This window comes from Zophobas morio, unplaced genomic scaffold (assembly GCF_036711695.1).
Source record: "Zophobas morio isolate AGI-343-1 ecotype UQ-CSIRO unplaced genomic scaffold, CSIRO_AGI_Zmor_V1 ptg000026l, whole genome shotgun sequence".
Taxonomy (NCBI): Eukaryota; Metazoa; Arthropoda; class Insecta; order Coleoptera; family Tenebrionidae; genus Zophobas; species Zophobas morio.
Window position 1 is genome coordinate 13,950,156 of NW_026972131.1, and position 14,720 is coordinate 13,964,875.

The following is a 14,720-nucleotide window of genomic DNA, read 5'->3' on the forward strand; positions in this document are numbered from 1 at the left end:
CTCATTCTAACGACTAATTTTATTTGTAAGATCATTCATTTCATTCGGATCAGATGAAATCAATCACTGAAAAAGAGACAGGGTGGGTGGGCGGGGCTAATTATTTTCTCCTTCGAGTGGGATTGGAAATTAATACAATCTAGGATGTGAAAAAGTAAAAAAAAAACAATAATCTTTAAAACAGCTTTATTTCAATTGTCGATTTTCGAAAAACGGTAGGAATTTTCCAAGAATCGAAGCTAAAAATGACTTTTGGATATCGAAATCGACAAGAAAACGTGCAACTAATTTTCGGAAATAATTGAAAAATGGTGGAAATTGCCAAAAGTGCTAATAAGACTGATTTTTGCGGACATACTCTCTAAGAAAATAGAGGGCGGGTGGGCGGGGCTAGTACTTGATATTTCTGTTTTAGGATTTTTATCAATTTATTTTTTTTCATTTTTTCGATCCTCCAATTAGGTATTTGATTTTTGAATTTGGGTTTTTTAAAAGTTGGATTATTCGCTTTCTCGTTTTGTTTTGATTTTTCAATTTTTCTATTTTTCGATTTCTTAAATTTTTCGGTCTTTCGATTTTACAATTTTTTGATCTTTCGATTTCCCGTTTCAATTTTTTGATTTTTCTTATTTACGATTTATCGACATTTCGGATTGTCCATTTTTAAAATTTAAAAATTTTTGAATTTCAATTTTTTCTATTTGAAGATGTGATTTTGATTTTTTTGATGACGTCAAGAAATTGTAGGTGGGGATGATTAGTCAAATTTTGATCATCGACACGATATTCGTACACATAGACAGACGGTAGACAGACAGATAGACGGAAACGCGCGACTTATTGTTTCGTACTGAATTTACGCTCTGAAAATAAAAAGATGCACATATTTAATATCTATTTGCATCGTTTTGTATGTGTCTGTTATATTTTTAGGAATAATTATTGCATTTGTAATTGTAACATCCTGCATATGTGAAAAATCCTAATAATTGTATAAAAAAAAGTAGTCTGTCTTGGGGCCCACTGGAAAACGAAAGATGCATAAAAGTTAGCTATTAGCGAATTTTGTCTAATCACTTATCATTCTTTTTTAGAAACTTGCATTCACTGTGAGAGCTGGTAACCCACTTTTCGCATAACTCGAAACCAAACTTCCGCAAAAGTGTAATTGAGTCCCGTCTTGTGCAGAAAGTGATTGTTTGGCATATTTTAACAACTATTTTAGCTTCAGTTTCATTTGTAAGAACGAGTATTATAAAGTCTGTGAGCAGTGACGAGTTCTAACACTCTAACAAAGTTGTGGAAGAGGTTGTATGAATGTTAGATGCTCTGGGTAAGAATCGTTTCCTCTTTTCTATTTTAAAATAATAAAACACAAATGAAATTCCAGCGCCTGGAGCTGGTTGTCGTAATTTGTAAGTTATGCAACCAGCAATTCGCCTCGTGTGCTCCGCATGTTGCGTGTGGCAGCCCTGTTTTTTGACGTTTGCTTGACAGTTCGATTTTTTGTTCGTCCAACCCATCAAACATGAATCGTAAGAACCGTGTCCTTATCACCTGATGAAAGTGTCTCCCAGTTAGCAATACGTTCCCGAAATGAAGAAATACAAGACCAGGTAGTACGTCACATATATGACTGATATGACGCCAGCTGCCGAGCAGTGGTCCATTTATTCCGCTGCTCAAAACCTTCCAGCCGTTCTCAACGACCCCAATCGTGGCAAGCAGTCAAACTTCTTCGTCAAGACATGGGGCGACGCGTTCGTGGAGAAGAGCCACATCGAGAAGAGCCCCTTCCTCCCCGAAATCAACTACTCTCACTTCGACAGCTACTTTCGCAAAATCGGAAAGCGCTACAAGCGGCATGTGCGCTTCGCGCAGACCAAACTCGAGGCCAACCACGTGAAAGCCCGCAAGAACGAGCTAGTAAACGGCGAAGTGAGCGTGGAAAGCGTCCCCGAGATTTTCCTGCGCCAGAGTTTCCCGCTGAACGACCCGGCGGTTTTCTCGCAGGTGTTCCGCGGGAACGACAGGAACCAAGATCACCTCCTCCAGGAAGAACTGAGCCACTACTTGGACATAGTTGAGGTGCAAATCGCCAAGCAGGTGTCGCAGAAATCCGACGCGTTTTTCCACGCCATGACTTCGCACGACACCATCATGGAACAAATGGGAGTGGCCTCGAATGAAGTGAAAACCCTGCGCTCGAAAGTACAAAAAGTCGACAAAACTCTAGCCAAGGATTCGCTAAAACTGATCGGGTTGGCTAGGTCCAAGAACAACCACGTGAAACTTGTGGACAAATTAAAATTAATGGCTACAGTGCTGCAGACGCAGCCTACTCTTCAGCTGCTTTTGAGTTCGTCGGATTACGTGGCGGCGCTGGAGCTCATTTCGAGCACGCAGGAAGTTCTCTCGAAGGAGTTGGCTGGGGTGACGAGTTTGAGGCATTTGCCGTCGCAGCTGAAGGAGATGTCAAAGCTTATTGATAAGATGCTTAGTACGGAGTTTGAGAGGTACGCGGCGGCGGATTTGCACAGGCCGCTGGATGCGAACGGCGGGGTGTTGGACCAGGAGCGGCTCGTCAGTCTGGTGGCGGGGTTGTTGCGGCAGAACCACTTACAGTTTTTGGAGACTTATAAGCAGGAAGCGGTTACAGCTGCCCAGACTTTGTTGAAGCAGTTGCTGATTGAACAACTGGCGGATGTGGAGGATGATATGGAGCACTGTCTTACGGGGTCTGTGGAGGTGGCGCCCACGATGGACGCGGCGCACTGGCTGACGGTTTTGACCCTTGCTAGTCACGCCCTTGGTGAGTGGTAGAACCCTTTCTTTGATTTTTTTTTTTTCGGAGGACGTATTTTCGCCCCTTGACCCCTAAAGCCAATAATAAGGGAGGAAAGTTGTAAATAAGAGATACGAGATAAGTGACTCACGCCAATGAGTAAATTTCGAATTTTTATTGAAGTCTTTTGATAAGAAACGTGTTACTAAGTTATTTGATGTAATTTATTGAGATAAGGGTTTAACGATTTACGTGTTTTCGATATTTTTTAACTTTAGAGTAAAACTTCAAGGTGAAATTTAGTTGCGTTCGAGTACTTTATTTTTTAGTACGGTAGTTACAACTTTATTAATTATTTACCGATTTTATTAATACAATGGGTAACAAATTTTCATTGTTGTTGCTAATCAAACACAAATATAATCATTTTTGCGATACTTTAGAAATTTAGAAATTTTGATCCCGGACTGTCTATAACCCAGAATTTTTTTATTGTTTTTTAGTCAAATTCGCCAAAAAGTCGTTTTTTTTATGATTCCGTAAGACATTTTTGACGTTTCCCTGACCACCATCGAAAATTACCAAAAAAGATTGTTTTCATTTGACCTCCAAATCTTTCAAATTCATTTCTTCAATAATTCCCGCATTTTTTTCTAAAACCGCAATTGAATCATTTTCAGACATTCATAACCCATTGTTTTTTGTTTTAGGCAATTTCGCCGAAAAATCTATTTTTTAATAAAGTGAGATTTATAAACTTGCTGTTGACGTTGAAATTCCCGCTGAGGTTGCTTTTAGAGCTGAAAAGTGGACGATTTAAGTTGATTATTACAAAAATTTACCATTTTAGACATTTTTAGTTTTTTGTTGTCGAAATAAGTCTACACCTATTAAAAAAGAAAGGTAAAATGGAGGCCCGCCCACCCACCCTATCTCTATTGTGATGATTTATTTTATTCGTCGTGAGCCAAGGGGGCGGAGCTTAACTGCAAAATCCTTTTTCTCTACGAGAAATTAAAAACACATGTTTTTGAGTATCGTGTTATTCAAAGAATACCATGTATATTAAGAAAAAAGTAAAGGGTCACCAATACCTGCCCTGATCTAAATGGTAATGAAGTTTTCATTCGTTGGCAGACCTAGGGGCGGAGCCTAATTACAAAATCCATGTTTCCTTACAAAAATTTGCCATTTTAAACGCGTTTCAAGTTTCTAACAATAAAAAAAATCATTACAATTGAGATGGGGTGGGTGGGCGGGGTTTATATTTTGTCTTTTTTTCTTAATATACATAGTATTTTTTGAACAACACGATACTCAAACACATGTTTTAATTTCTTGTAAAGAAATAAGTATTTTGCAGTTAAACTCCGCCCCCTTGGTTAACGGCGAATAAAAAAAATCATCACAATTGAGATAGGGCGGGTGGGCGGGCTTACATTTTGCTTTTATGTTTTAATATGTGTAGACTTCTTTCCACAACATGAAACTTACAACATGTTTAAAATGGAAAATTTGTATAAGGAAACATCAAATTTGCAATTAGGTTTCGCCCCATAATTGCAAAATCCACATTTACTTGCAAAAATGTACCATTTTGACCATGTTCTAAGTTTCTTGTTGTGAAAACGTGGCTATGTATGTTAAGAAAAAAAAATGGCAGAGTATAAGCCCCGCCCACCCACCCTATCTCGATTCTGATGATTTTTTTTATTTGTCGTGAGCCGAGGGGTGGAGCTTAATTACAAAAACCTTATTTCCCTGCAAAAAATATATGTTTATTTATAAAAAAAAAGGCAAAATATAAGCCCCACCCACCCGCCGTGTCTCAATTGTGATGATTTTTCTTTATTCGTCGTGAGTCAAACAGGCGGAGCTTAACTGCAAAATCCGTATTTCTCTACGAAAAATTAAAAATACATGTTTTTGAGTATCGTGTTATTCAAAGAATACCATGTATGTATATTAAGAAAAAATTAAGGCCCCGCCCACCCACCCTATCTCAATTGGGATGATTTTTTTTTTATTCGTTGTGAGCCCAGAAGGCGGAGCTTTACTGCAAAATCCTTATTTCTCTACGAGAAATTAAAAAACACTTGTTTTTGAGTATCGTGTTATTCAAAGAATACCATGTATATTAAGAAAAAAGTAAAGGGTCACCAATACCTGCCCTGATCTAAGTAGTGATGAAGTTTTCATTCGTTGGAAGACCTAGGGGCGGAGCCTAATTGCTAAATCTATATTTCCTTACAGTAATTACCATTTTAAACGTGAGTCAAGTTTCTAAGAATAAAAAAATCATTACAATTGAGATGGGGTGGGTGGGCGGGGTTTATATTTTGCTTTTTTTCTTAATATACATAGAATTCTTTGAACAATACGATACCTACTCAAAAACATGTTTTTAATTTCTTGTAAAGAAATAAGTATTTTGCAGTTAAGCTCTGCCCCCTTCATTCACGGCGAATAAAAAAAAAATCATCACAAGTGAGACAGGGCGGGTGGGCGGGCTTACATTTTGTCTTTTTGTTTTAATATGTGTAGACTTCTTTTCACAATATGAAACTTCAAAGATCTTTAAAATGGAAAATTTGTATAAAGAAACATCAATTTTGCAATTAGCCTCCGCCTCATAATTGCAAAATCAATATTTACTTGCAAAAATCTACAATTTTGACCATGTTTTAAGTTTCTTGTTATGAAAAGATGGCTATGTATGTTAAGAAAAAAGAGGCAGAATATAAGCCCCGCCCACCCACCCTATCTCGATTCTGATGATTTTTTTTATTCGTCGTGAGCTGAGGGGCGGAGCTTAATTGCAAAAACCTTATTTCCCTGCAAAAAATGTATGTATATTAAGAAAAAAAAAAGGAAAAATATAAGCCCCGCCCACCCACCCTATCTCAATTGTGATGAGTTTTCTTTATTCGTCGTGAGCCAAACAGGCGGAGCTTAACTGCAAAATCCTTATTTCTCTACGAAAAAGTAAAAAACACATGTTTTTGAGTATCACGTTATTCAAAGAATACCATGTATATTAAGAAAAAATTAAAGCCCCACCCATACCTGCCCTGATCTAAGTATTGATGAAGTTTTCATTCGTTGGCAGACCTAGGGGCGGAGCCTAATTGCAAAATCCATATTTCCTTACAAAAATTACCATTTTAAACGTACATATTTCAAGTTTCTAACAATAAAAAAATCATCACAATTGAGATGGGGTGGGTGGGCGGGGTTTATATTTTGCCTTTTTTTTTTTTCTTAATGTACATGGTATTTTTTGAGTTACGCGATACTCAAAAACATGTTTTTAATTTCTTGTAAAGAAATAAGTATTTTGCAGTTAATCTTTGCCCTCTTGATTCACGGCGAATAAAAAAAATAATCACAATAGAGACAGGGCGGGTGGGCGGGCTTATATTTTGTCTTTTTGTTTTAATATATGTGCAGACTTTTTTCACAACATGAAACTTAACACATGTTTAAAATGGAAAATTTGTATAAAGAAACATCAATTTTGCAATTAGCCTCCGCCTCATAATTGCAAAATCCATATTTACTTGCAAAAATCTACAATTTTGACCATGTTTTAAGTTTCTTGTTATGAAAAGATGGCTATGTATGTTAAGAAAAAAGAGGCAGAATATAAGCCCCGCCCACCCACCCTGTCTCGATTCTGATGATTTTTTTTATTCGTCGTGAGCTGAGGGGCGGAGCTTAATTGCAAAAACCTTATTTCCCTGCAAAAAATGTATGTATATTAAGAAAAAAAAAAAGGAAAAATATAAGCCCCGCCCACCCACCCTGTCTCAATTGTGATGATTTTTCTTTATTCGTCGTGAGCCAAACAGGCGGAGCTTAACTGCAAAATCCGTATTTCTCTACGAGAAATTAAAAAACACATGTTTTTGAGTATCGTGTTATTCAAAGAATACCATGTATAATAAAAAAAAATTAAAGCCCCACCCATACCTGCCCTGATCTAAGTATTGATGAAGTTTTCGTTCGTTGGCAGACCTAGGGGCGGAGCCTAATTGCAAAATCCATATTTCCTTACAAAAATTACCATTTTAAACCTGTTTCGAGTTTCTAAGAATTAAAAAAATCTTCACAATTAAGATGGGGTGGATGGGCTGGGGGTATATTTTGCCTTTTTTTTTTCTTAATGCACATGGTATTTTTTGAGTTACACGATACTCAAAAACATGTTTTTAATTTCTTGTAAAGAAATAAGTATTTTGCAGTTAATCTTTGCCCTCTTGATTCACGGCGAATAAAAAAAATAATCACAATAGAGACAGGGCGGGTGGGCGGGCTTATATTTTGTCTTTTTGTTTTAATATATGTGCAGATTTTTTTCACAACATGAAACTTAACACATTTTTAAAATGGAAAATTTGTATAAAGAAACATCAATTTTGCAATTAGCCTCCGCCTCATAATTGCAAAATCCATATTTACTTGCAAAAATGTACCATTTTGACCATGTTCTAAGTTTCTTGTTGTGAAAAGATGGCTATGTATGTTAAGAAAAAAGAGACAGAATATAAGCCCCGCCCACCCACCCTATCTCGATTCTGATGATTTTTTTTTATTCGTTGTGAGCCGAAGGGCGGAGCTTAATTACAAAACCTTATTTCCCTGCAAAAAATGTATGTATATTAAGAAAAAAAAGGCAAAATATAAGCCCCGCCCACCCACCCTGTCTCAATTGTGATGATTTTTCTTTATTCGTCGTGAGCCAAACAGGCGGAGCTTAACTGCAAAATCCGTATTTCTCTACGAGAAATTAAAAAACACATGTTTTTGAGTATCGTGTTATTCAAAGAATACCATGTATAATATAAAAAAATTAAAGCCCCACCCATACCTGCCCTGATCTAAGTATTGATGAAGTTTTCATTCGTTGGCAGACCTAGGGGCGGAGCCTAATTGCAAAATCCATATTTCCTTACAAAAATTACCATTTTAAACGTGTTTCAAGTTTCTAACAATTAAAAAATCATCACAATTGAGATGGGGTGGGTGGGCGGGGTTTATATTTTGCCTTTTTTTTTTCTTAATGTACATGGTATTTTTTGAGTTACACGATACTCAAAAACATGTTTTTAATTTCTTGTAAAGAAATAAGTATTTTGCAGTTAATCTTTGCCCTCTTGATTCACGGCGAATAAAAAAAATAATCACAATAGAGACAGGACGGGTGGGCGGGCTTACATTTTGCCTCTTGGTTTTAATATTTGTAGACTTCTTTTCACAACATGAAACTTCAAACATCTTTAAAATGGAAAATTTGTACAAGGAAATCTCAATTTTGCATTAGGCTCCGCCCCATAATTGCAAAATCCATATTTACTTGCAAAAATGTAGCATTTTGACCATGTTCTAAGTTTCTTGTTGTGAAAAGATGGCTATGTATGTTAAGAAAAAAGAGGCAGAATATAAGCCCCGCCCACCCACCCTATCTCGATTCTGATGATTTTTTTTTTATTCGTCGTGAGCCTAGGGGTGAAGCTTAATTACAAAAACCTTATTTCCCTGCAAAAAATGTATGTATATTAAGGAAAAAAAAAGAAAAAATGTAAGCCCCGCCCACCCACCCTATTTCAATTGTGATGACTTTGCTTTATTCGTCGTGAGCCATGGGGATGGAGCTTTACTGCACAAAAAATACTATGTAATTATGTATATTAAGAAAAAAATAATGCCAAAGATTAGGCCCCACCCATACCTCCTCATATTAATTCGCAATTGTGATGAATTTTTCATTCGTTCTCAGATCGAAGGGCGGGGCTTAATTGCAAGATCCATATTTACCTATAAAAATTTACCATTTTAAGCAAGTTTTAAGTTTCTTGTTCTGAAAAAACGATTACGTATATTAAGAAAAAATGCAAAATAATTGTAAAGAAATAAGTATTTTGCAGTTATGCTTTGCCCCCTTGGTTCACGGCGAATTAAAAAAATCATCACAATGAAGACAGGGTGGGTGGGCGGGCATATATTTTGCGTTTTTATTTTAATATGTGCAGACTTTTTTTCACAACAAGAAACTTTGAACATGTCTAAAATGGAAAATTTGTATTAGGAAATATCGATTTTGCAATTGGGCTCCGTCCCATAATTGCAAAATCTATATTCCTTTAGAAAAATGTACCATTTTAACCATGTTTTAAGTTTTTTGTTGTGAAAAGATGGCTGTGTATTCGTATATTTAGAAAGAAAGGCAAGAGTCCCGCCCACCCGTCCTGTCTCAATTCTGATGATTTTGTTATTTGTTGTAAGCCGAGGGGCGGAGATTAATGCTGAATTCCTTGTTGTTCTACGAAAAATTACTATGTGAAATTACTGAGGAGCGGAGCGTAATTTCAAAATCCATATTTGCCTAAATAAATTTACCATTTTAAACATGTTGTAAGTTTCTTGTTGTGAAAAAATGACTACACATGTTAAGAAAAAAAAGGCAAAATGTAAGCCCCGCCCACCCGCCCTGTCTCAATTGTGATGATTTTTTTTTTCGTCATGAGCCAAGAGGGCGAGGCTTAATTGCTAATTCCTTATTGCGTTACATGAAATAAAAAGCATGTTTTTCAGTGTCGTGTTGTTCAAAGAATACTATGTATGTTAAGAGAAAAACAAGCCACAAATTAAGCCCCACCCATATCCATCCCAAGCGCAATTGTGATGAATTTTTCATTCGTTGCCACACCGAGGGGCGGAGTCTAATTGCAAAATCTATACTTTCCTACAAAAATGTCCCAGTTTAAAAGTGTTTTGCCTTTTTTGTTGTCCACTATCTTTAACAATACATAAGTACTTACAGAACTTACAATCAATGGCGAACAGCAACGTCAGCGACAAGTTTATAAATCGAACTTAATTCCATTGGAAATTTTTGACGTTTTCCCGACCATCTTCCAAAAATTATCAAAACAGATTCTTGGGTTTATTTTGATCACCAGAAGTTTTTTTGTCATTTTCTACAGCAAAATTTTTAAGATGCTTCAGGAAGTTGACTTTGAAAGCGAATATTTCGAAAACCTTCATCCAAGACCAATTTTTCAATTCAGCTCATCAATAGAATTTTTGAAAGTATGGCAATTTTTCGGATATTTTAAAAAATTGACGTTAAACACAGTAATAAAACTTAAAGAAGCTTATTTACATTGCTGAGTATTTAAATTTGTACATTTTCAGTTCTAGAGAGAAAGAAATATTTTAAATAAAATACAACATGACTTTGGGTTGCGTCGTGTCCTGTACTCGCAGCACACAGCAGCGACATCGTAAGCACATTTATAGGAGGTGTTGTGCTTTTAATTTTTATAATTATTTGTTGTTACACTGTAGTAGGTTTTTAATTTTAAAACTGATACTTGTTGTTTTGTTTTGTCAGTCTTAATTTTTGGAAGTTAAAAACTTGCTACCGGGAACAAACATCAACACACAATATATCTTATACGTGTTTCAATTTTCCACACCGCAAATTATCTGTCTATGTATATAACAACACACTCGATTTTCCCGTTTCGCTTTCCACCACTCACCTCCACCTTCCCCCAGGTAAACTAGTCCAGCGTGTGAAAGCCGTCCACGACGTAATCAAAGCCACCGCCGACACCAGCGCCGGCCTCAGGTCGTCTCCCCCCCTGCGCGACACCGAGCGTTTCCTCTCCCTCGAAGACCACAACCGCGTCGAAGTGAAACTCAAAGACTTACTAATCTCCATCTGTGATTACTGCCACGAGCGACTCGCCTCCCTCGTGAGCACCCAATCCGACAAGCAAACCATCACCGCGACCCAGATCACCGAACTCTCCGCCATCGTCGACAGCTTCACCGAACTCTGCGAGAAGATCTGCGGCCGCCAGAGCGCCGCCCTCCGCGCCGCCTTCAAAATCCAAGCCGGCAACTACGTAAACAAGTTCCACAGCCAGCGCAAGAACAAACTCACCATGCTGCTGGACGCCGAGCGCTGGAAGGTCGCCGAAGTGCCTCAGGAGATCCAGCTCCTGGTCGACAAGCTCGCCGTCGGCGACGTGCGCTCCCTCCCCAGCTCCCCGTCGGAGGAAACCACCGTCGACGAGAAGCTGAAAAAACCGGCGCCGTACCTCAGGATCGGCAGCCAGGAGTACACCGCCGTGGGGACGGTGCTCATCCTCGTCCAGCTGGTGTGCGAGTACTGTGTGTGCGCGCATAACTTGCAGTGGCTGGCGCCCATCGTGGGCCGGAACTTGACGGAACTGTTGAGAACGTTCAACTCGAGGAGTTGCCAGTTGGTGCTGGGTGCGGGCGCGTTGAAGACGGCCGGGCTGAAGACGATCACCACGACGAACCTGGCGCTGACGTCGAGGTCGCTGCAGGTGGTGCTGTGGATGATACCGCATATTCGGGCGCACTTTAATGGCTTGACGAGCGATCCGTTGGGGGGGTTCGATGGGGTGGAGAGGGATATCGGGCACCACATCCAGCAGCTGGAGACTAAAGTGCTCTCGATTATGAATTCGCTCCTGGGGGATCAGTTGAACGAGTGGGACGCGAAACCGCCGGTTCCGTCGAAGGCGTTCCGGAATGTGTCGAGGCATCTGACGAAGCTGCACGAAGCAGTGAGCTCGGTGCTTCCCGAGGAACAGGTAGCTATATAGTGGGGCTTCTGGTTCAATTCGGAAATTTTTCGTTGTCTTTAGGTGACCGACATCTACGAGATCATCCACAAGAATTTCAAAAGTCGCCTCCGGGAACAACTCGTCAAAATGAATATCCAGAATAACGGCGGTCCCCAGCACGGAGTCGTCACTACCGAAATAATATTTTACTTACAGACAATGAAGACTATAAAAGTGTTACCCGAAAAGTATTTATCGGATAAAGCCATGGATGATATTTGGATGAGGTAATAAAAATTTAGTTGCGAATACCATGTACATTATTTATGAAGCTTGTATAAAGTCTGTATGGATACGAATGTCTGGATTTTGTTGTTGTTTTTCATTAAAAGACAAAGATTAATTGAATTTGTTCATTTCCTCTGAGTGACCTCCATAAGGCCATAAAATACCTACCCTGACAAAAGAGGCTTCAAATTTTACTCGTTTTGTATAACTCTCCAAGTTTCGATTCTTTCGTCATTTTGTCAAAATAGAAAATATTGGTGGAATTAAAAAAAATCAGCACAACACATTCAAAATTATTCGAAAGCTATCGGTGTTTTATTTTTGATACTCAATGTAAATTGTTGAATTATAAAAATTGGTCTAAAGTTATTTAGAATTAACACAATTTTTGGTTTCTTTATGTCCTTTATTTTTTTGTTGTTTCTTTCATTTTTCAATTCCATGATTTTCCACGTTTAAAAGGTCTCAATTTGCAGTTTTTGGATTTCCAGTCTTATATATTTCTTTTTTTTTATTTTTCACTTTTTCGAATTTTAAGTTTTTCAATTTTTAATCTTTCGATTTTTCAAATTTTCGTTTCTTCAAATTTTCATGTTTGATTTTCACTTTTGACATTTTTCAAGTTTTCATCATAATCTTTTTCGTTTTTTTATTTTTGATTTTTCAATTTTACAATTTCTTCTTTTAATTTTTGTCTTTTTCAAGTTTTAGATTTTTATTTTTCATTTTCCCGATTTTTTTAATTTTCATTTTCTCGATTTTATGTCGCAAATTTTCATTTTTTCAATTCCTTTATTTTTTTTGTTTCTTTCGATTTTTCAATTTTTCGTTTCCACAATTTTTCATGTTCCAGATTTTAATTTTTCAGTGTGGCGAATTTTTCATTTTTATTTTCTCGATTTATATTACAATTATCCGTTTCTTCATTTCTTGTATTTTCTGTTTTTTTTTTTTCGATTTTCCAATTTTAAAATTTTTCACTTTGCAGTTTTTGGATTTCCAGTCTTCCGATTTTCCAATTTCTTTAATTTTAAATATTTCTATTTCATAATACATATTTCTTTTTTTTTATTTTTCACTTTTTCGATGCTTAAGATTTTTCATGTTTTCATTTTGTAATTTTTCGTTTTTTATTTTCGATTTTTCAATTTTACAATTTCTCGACTTCCAAAATTTTCAATTTTTCGTTCCTTCAATTTTTCAGTTTGCATCAGTTTTTCAATTTTTCATTTTTCCCTTTTCCAATTTTTTGTTTCCGATTTTTATTTCTCATTTTCCCGATTTTTTAATTTTCATTTTTTCGATTTTATATCACAATTTTCCTTTTTTTGATTTCCTTTATTCTTTGTTGTTTCTTTCGATTTTACAATTTTTCCTTTATTAAAATTTTCAAATTTTCAGGTTTTTAGCAATTTTTCTTCAAATTTTGAAGTTTGATTTTCACTTTGTACATTTTTCAATTTTACAATTTGTCGACTTTTCAAATTTTCCAATTTTTCAATATTACAATTTCTCATTTTTCCATTTTTCACATTTTCGATTTTTAATTGTACCCTTTTTCAATTTTCGGTCCCCTCAATTTTTCAACTCCCCGATTTTTATTTTGCATTTTCCCGACTTTTTATTTTTCATTTTCTCGATTTTATATCACAATTTTTTGTTTTTTTCATTTCCTTAATTTTTGTTGTTTCTTTCGATTTTCCAATTTTTCGTTTATTCAATTTTTCAAATTCTCTGGCCAATCGGTTCCAATTCGTCGATTTTCCAACTTAAAATTTTTCAGTTTGCAGTTTTTGGGTTTCCACCCCTTTTTTAATTTTTGGGATTTTCATTTTTTTTTCAAATTTTCGATGTTTTAATTTTTCTTTTTTAAAATTTTTCAATTTTTTTCTATTTCTCGATGTTTCGATTTTTGGATTTCTCGGTTTTTCGATTTTCCAATTTTTCGATATTTCAATTTTTTTAAATTCTGGAGTTCCGATTTGTCGATTTTTCAGTTTTTCGATTTTTAAGTTTTAGATTTTCGAATTTTTCTTTTTTGATTCTTTGATGTTTGGATTTCTCCATTTTTCAATTTTGCGATATTTCAATTGTTCAATGTTTTAAATTCTAGATTTTTCGAATTCTGGATTTTCCAGTTCTTCAGTATTTCTATTTTACAATTTTTCAAATTTTGACGTTGCTAAATTTTCAGTTTTCCGATTTTTCGTTTAATATATATATATATTTTTTATTTTACCGCTGCTCGAATTCGCAGTTTCGATTTTTCAGTTCTTCAATTCTTCAGTTTTCGTTTTTTTAAATTTAGATTTTTCAATTTTCGACTGTTTTATATACATTTCGATTTGTGAATTTTTCGAGTTTTCAATTTTTTGAGAACTCGATTTATCGAGATTCGGATGTTTCGATGTTTTGATTGTCTCAGTTTTTGAATTTTTCGATTTATTCGTTTTTCGTTTTTTTACTTTTCGGCTTTTCGATTTTTGAATTTTCCGATTTTTTAATTTTCCAATTTTTTAAATTTTCAAGTTTTGACGTTTCTGAATTTTCAGTTTTCAGATTTCTCAATTAATTTATTTTTTGGTTTTCCCGTTTTCGACTTGCGAAGGTTTCGATTTTTCAGTTTTTCAGTTCCCCAATTTTTCGATTTTTCAGTCTCCAGATTTTTCAATTTTTCGATTTTTCGTTCAATTTTGTGAGTTTTCTCAGTTTTTCGATTCTTCAGTTTTGGTATTTTTTAGTATTTCGACTTTTGGATTTTTCACGTTCTGGATTTTTCGGTTTCTCGACTTTTTACTTTTTGGATTTCCAATTTTTCGTTTTTTGAACTTTCGGTTTTCACAATCTTTCAACTTTTCCATGTTTTAAATTTTCAATTTTTAAAATTTTAAGTTTTTCGATTTCTCGAGTTTTCCAAGTTTTGACGTTTCTGAATTTTCAGTTTTCCGATTTCTCAATTAATTTATTTTTTGGTTTTCCCGTTTTCGACTTGCGAAGGTTTCGATTTTTCAATTTTTCGTTCAATTTTGTGAGTTTTCTCA

General features: G+C 35.8%; 1 protein-coding gene across 1 annotated transcript; it reads left to right on the forward strand.

Moving 5' to 3' along the window:
* Nucleotides 1-1,205: 1,205 nt before the first annotated feature.
* Nucleotides 1,206-11,794, forward strand: LOC135136247 (vacuolar protein sorting-associated protein 54). Its single transcript, XM_064065445.1, has 4 exons — nt 1,206-1,333; nt 1,391-2,812; nt 10,349-11,418; nt 11,473-11,794. The coding sequence occupies exons 2-4, from the start codon at nt 1,633-1,635 to the stop codon at nt 11,680-11,682; spliced, it is 2,460 nt and encodes an 819-aa protein (XP_063921515.1). The 5' UTR covers nt 1,206-1,333; nt 1,391-1,632; the 3' UTR covers nt 11,683-11,794.
* Nucleotides 11,795-14,720: the final 2,926 nt, after the last annotated feature.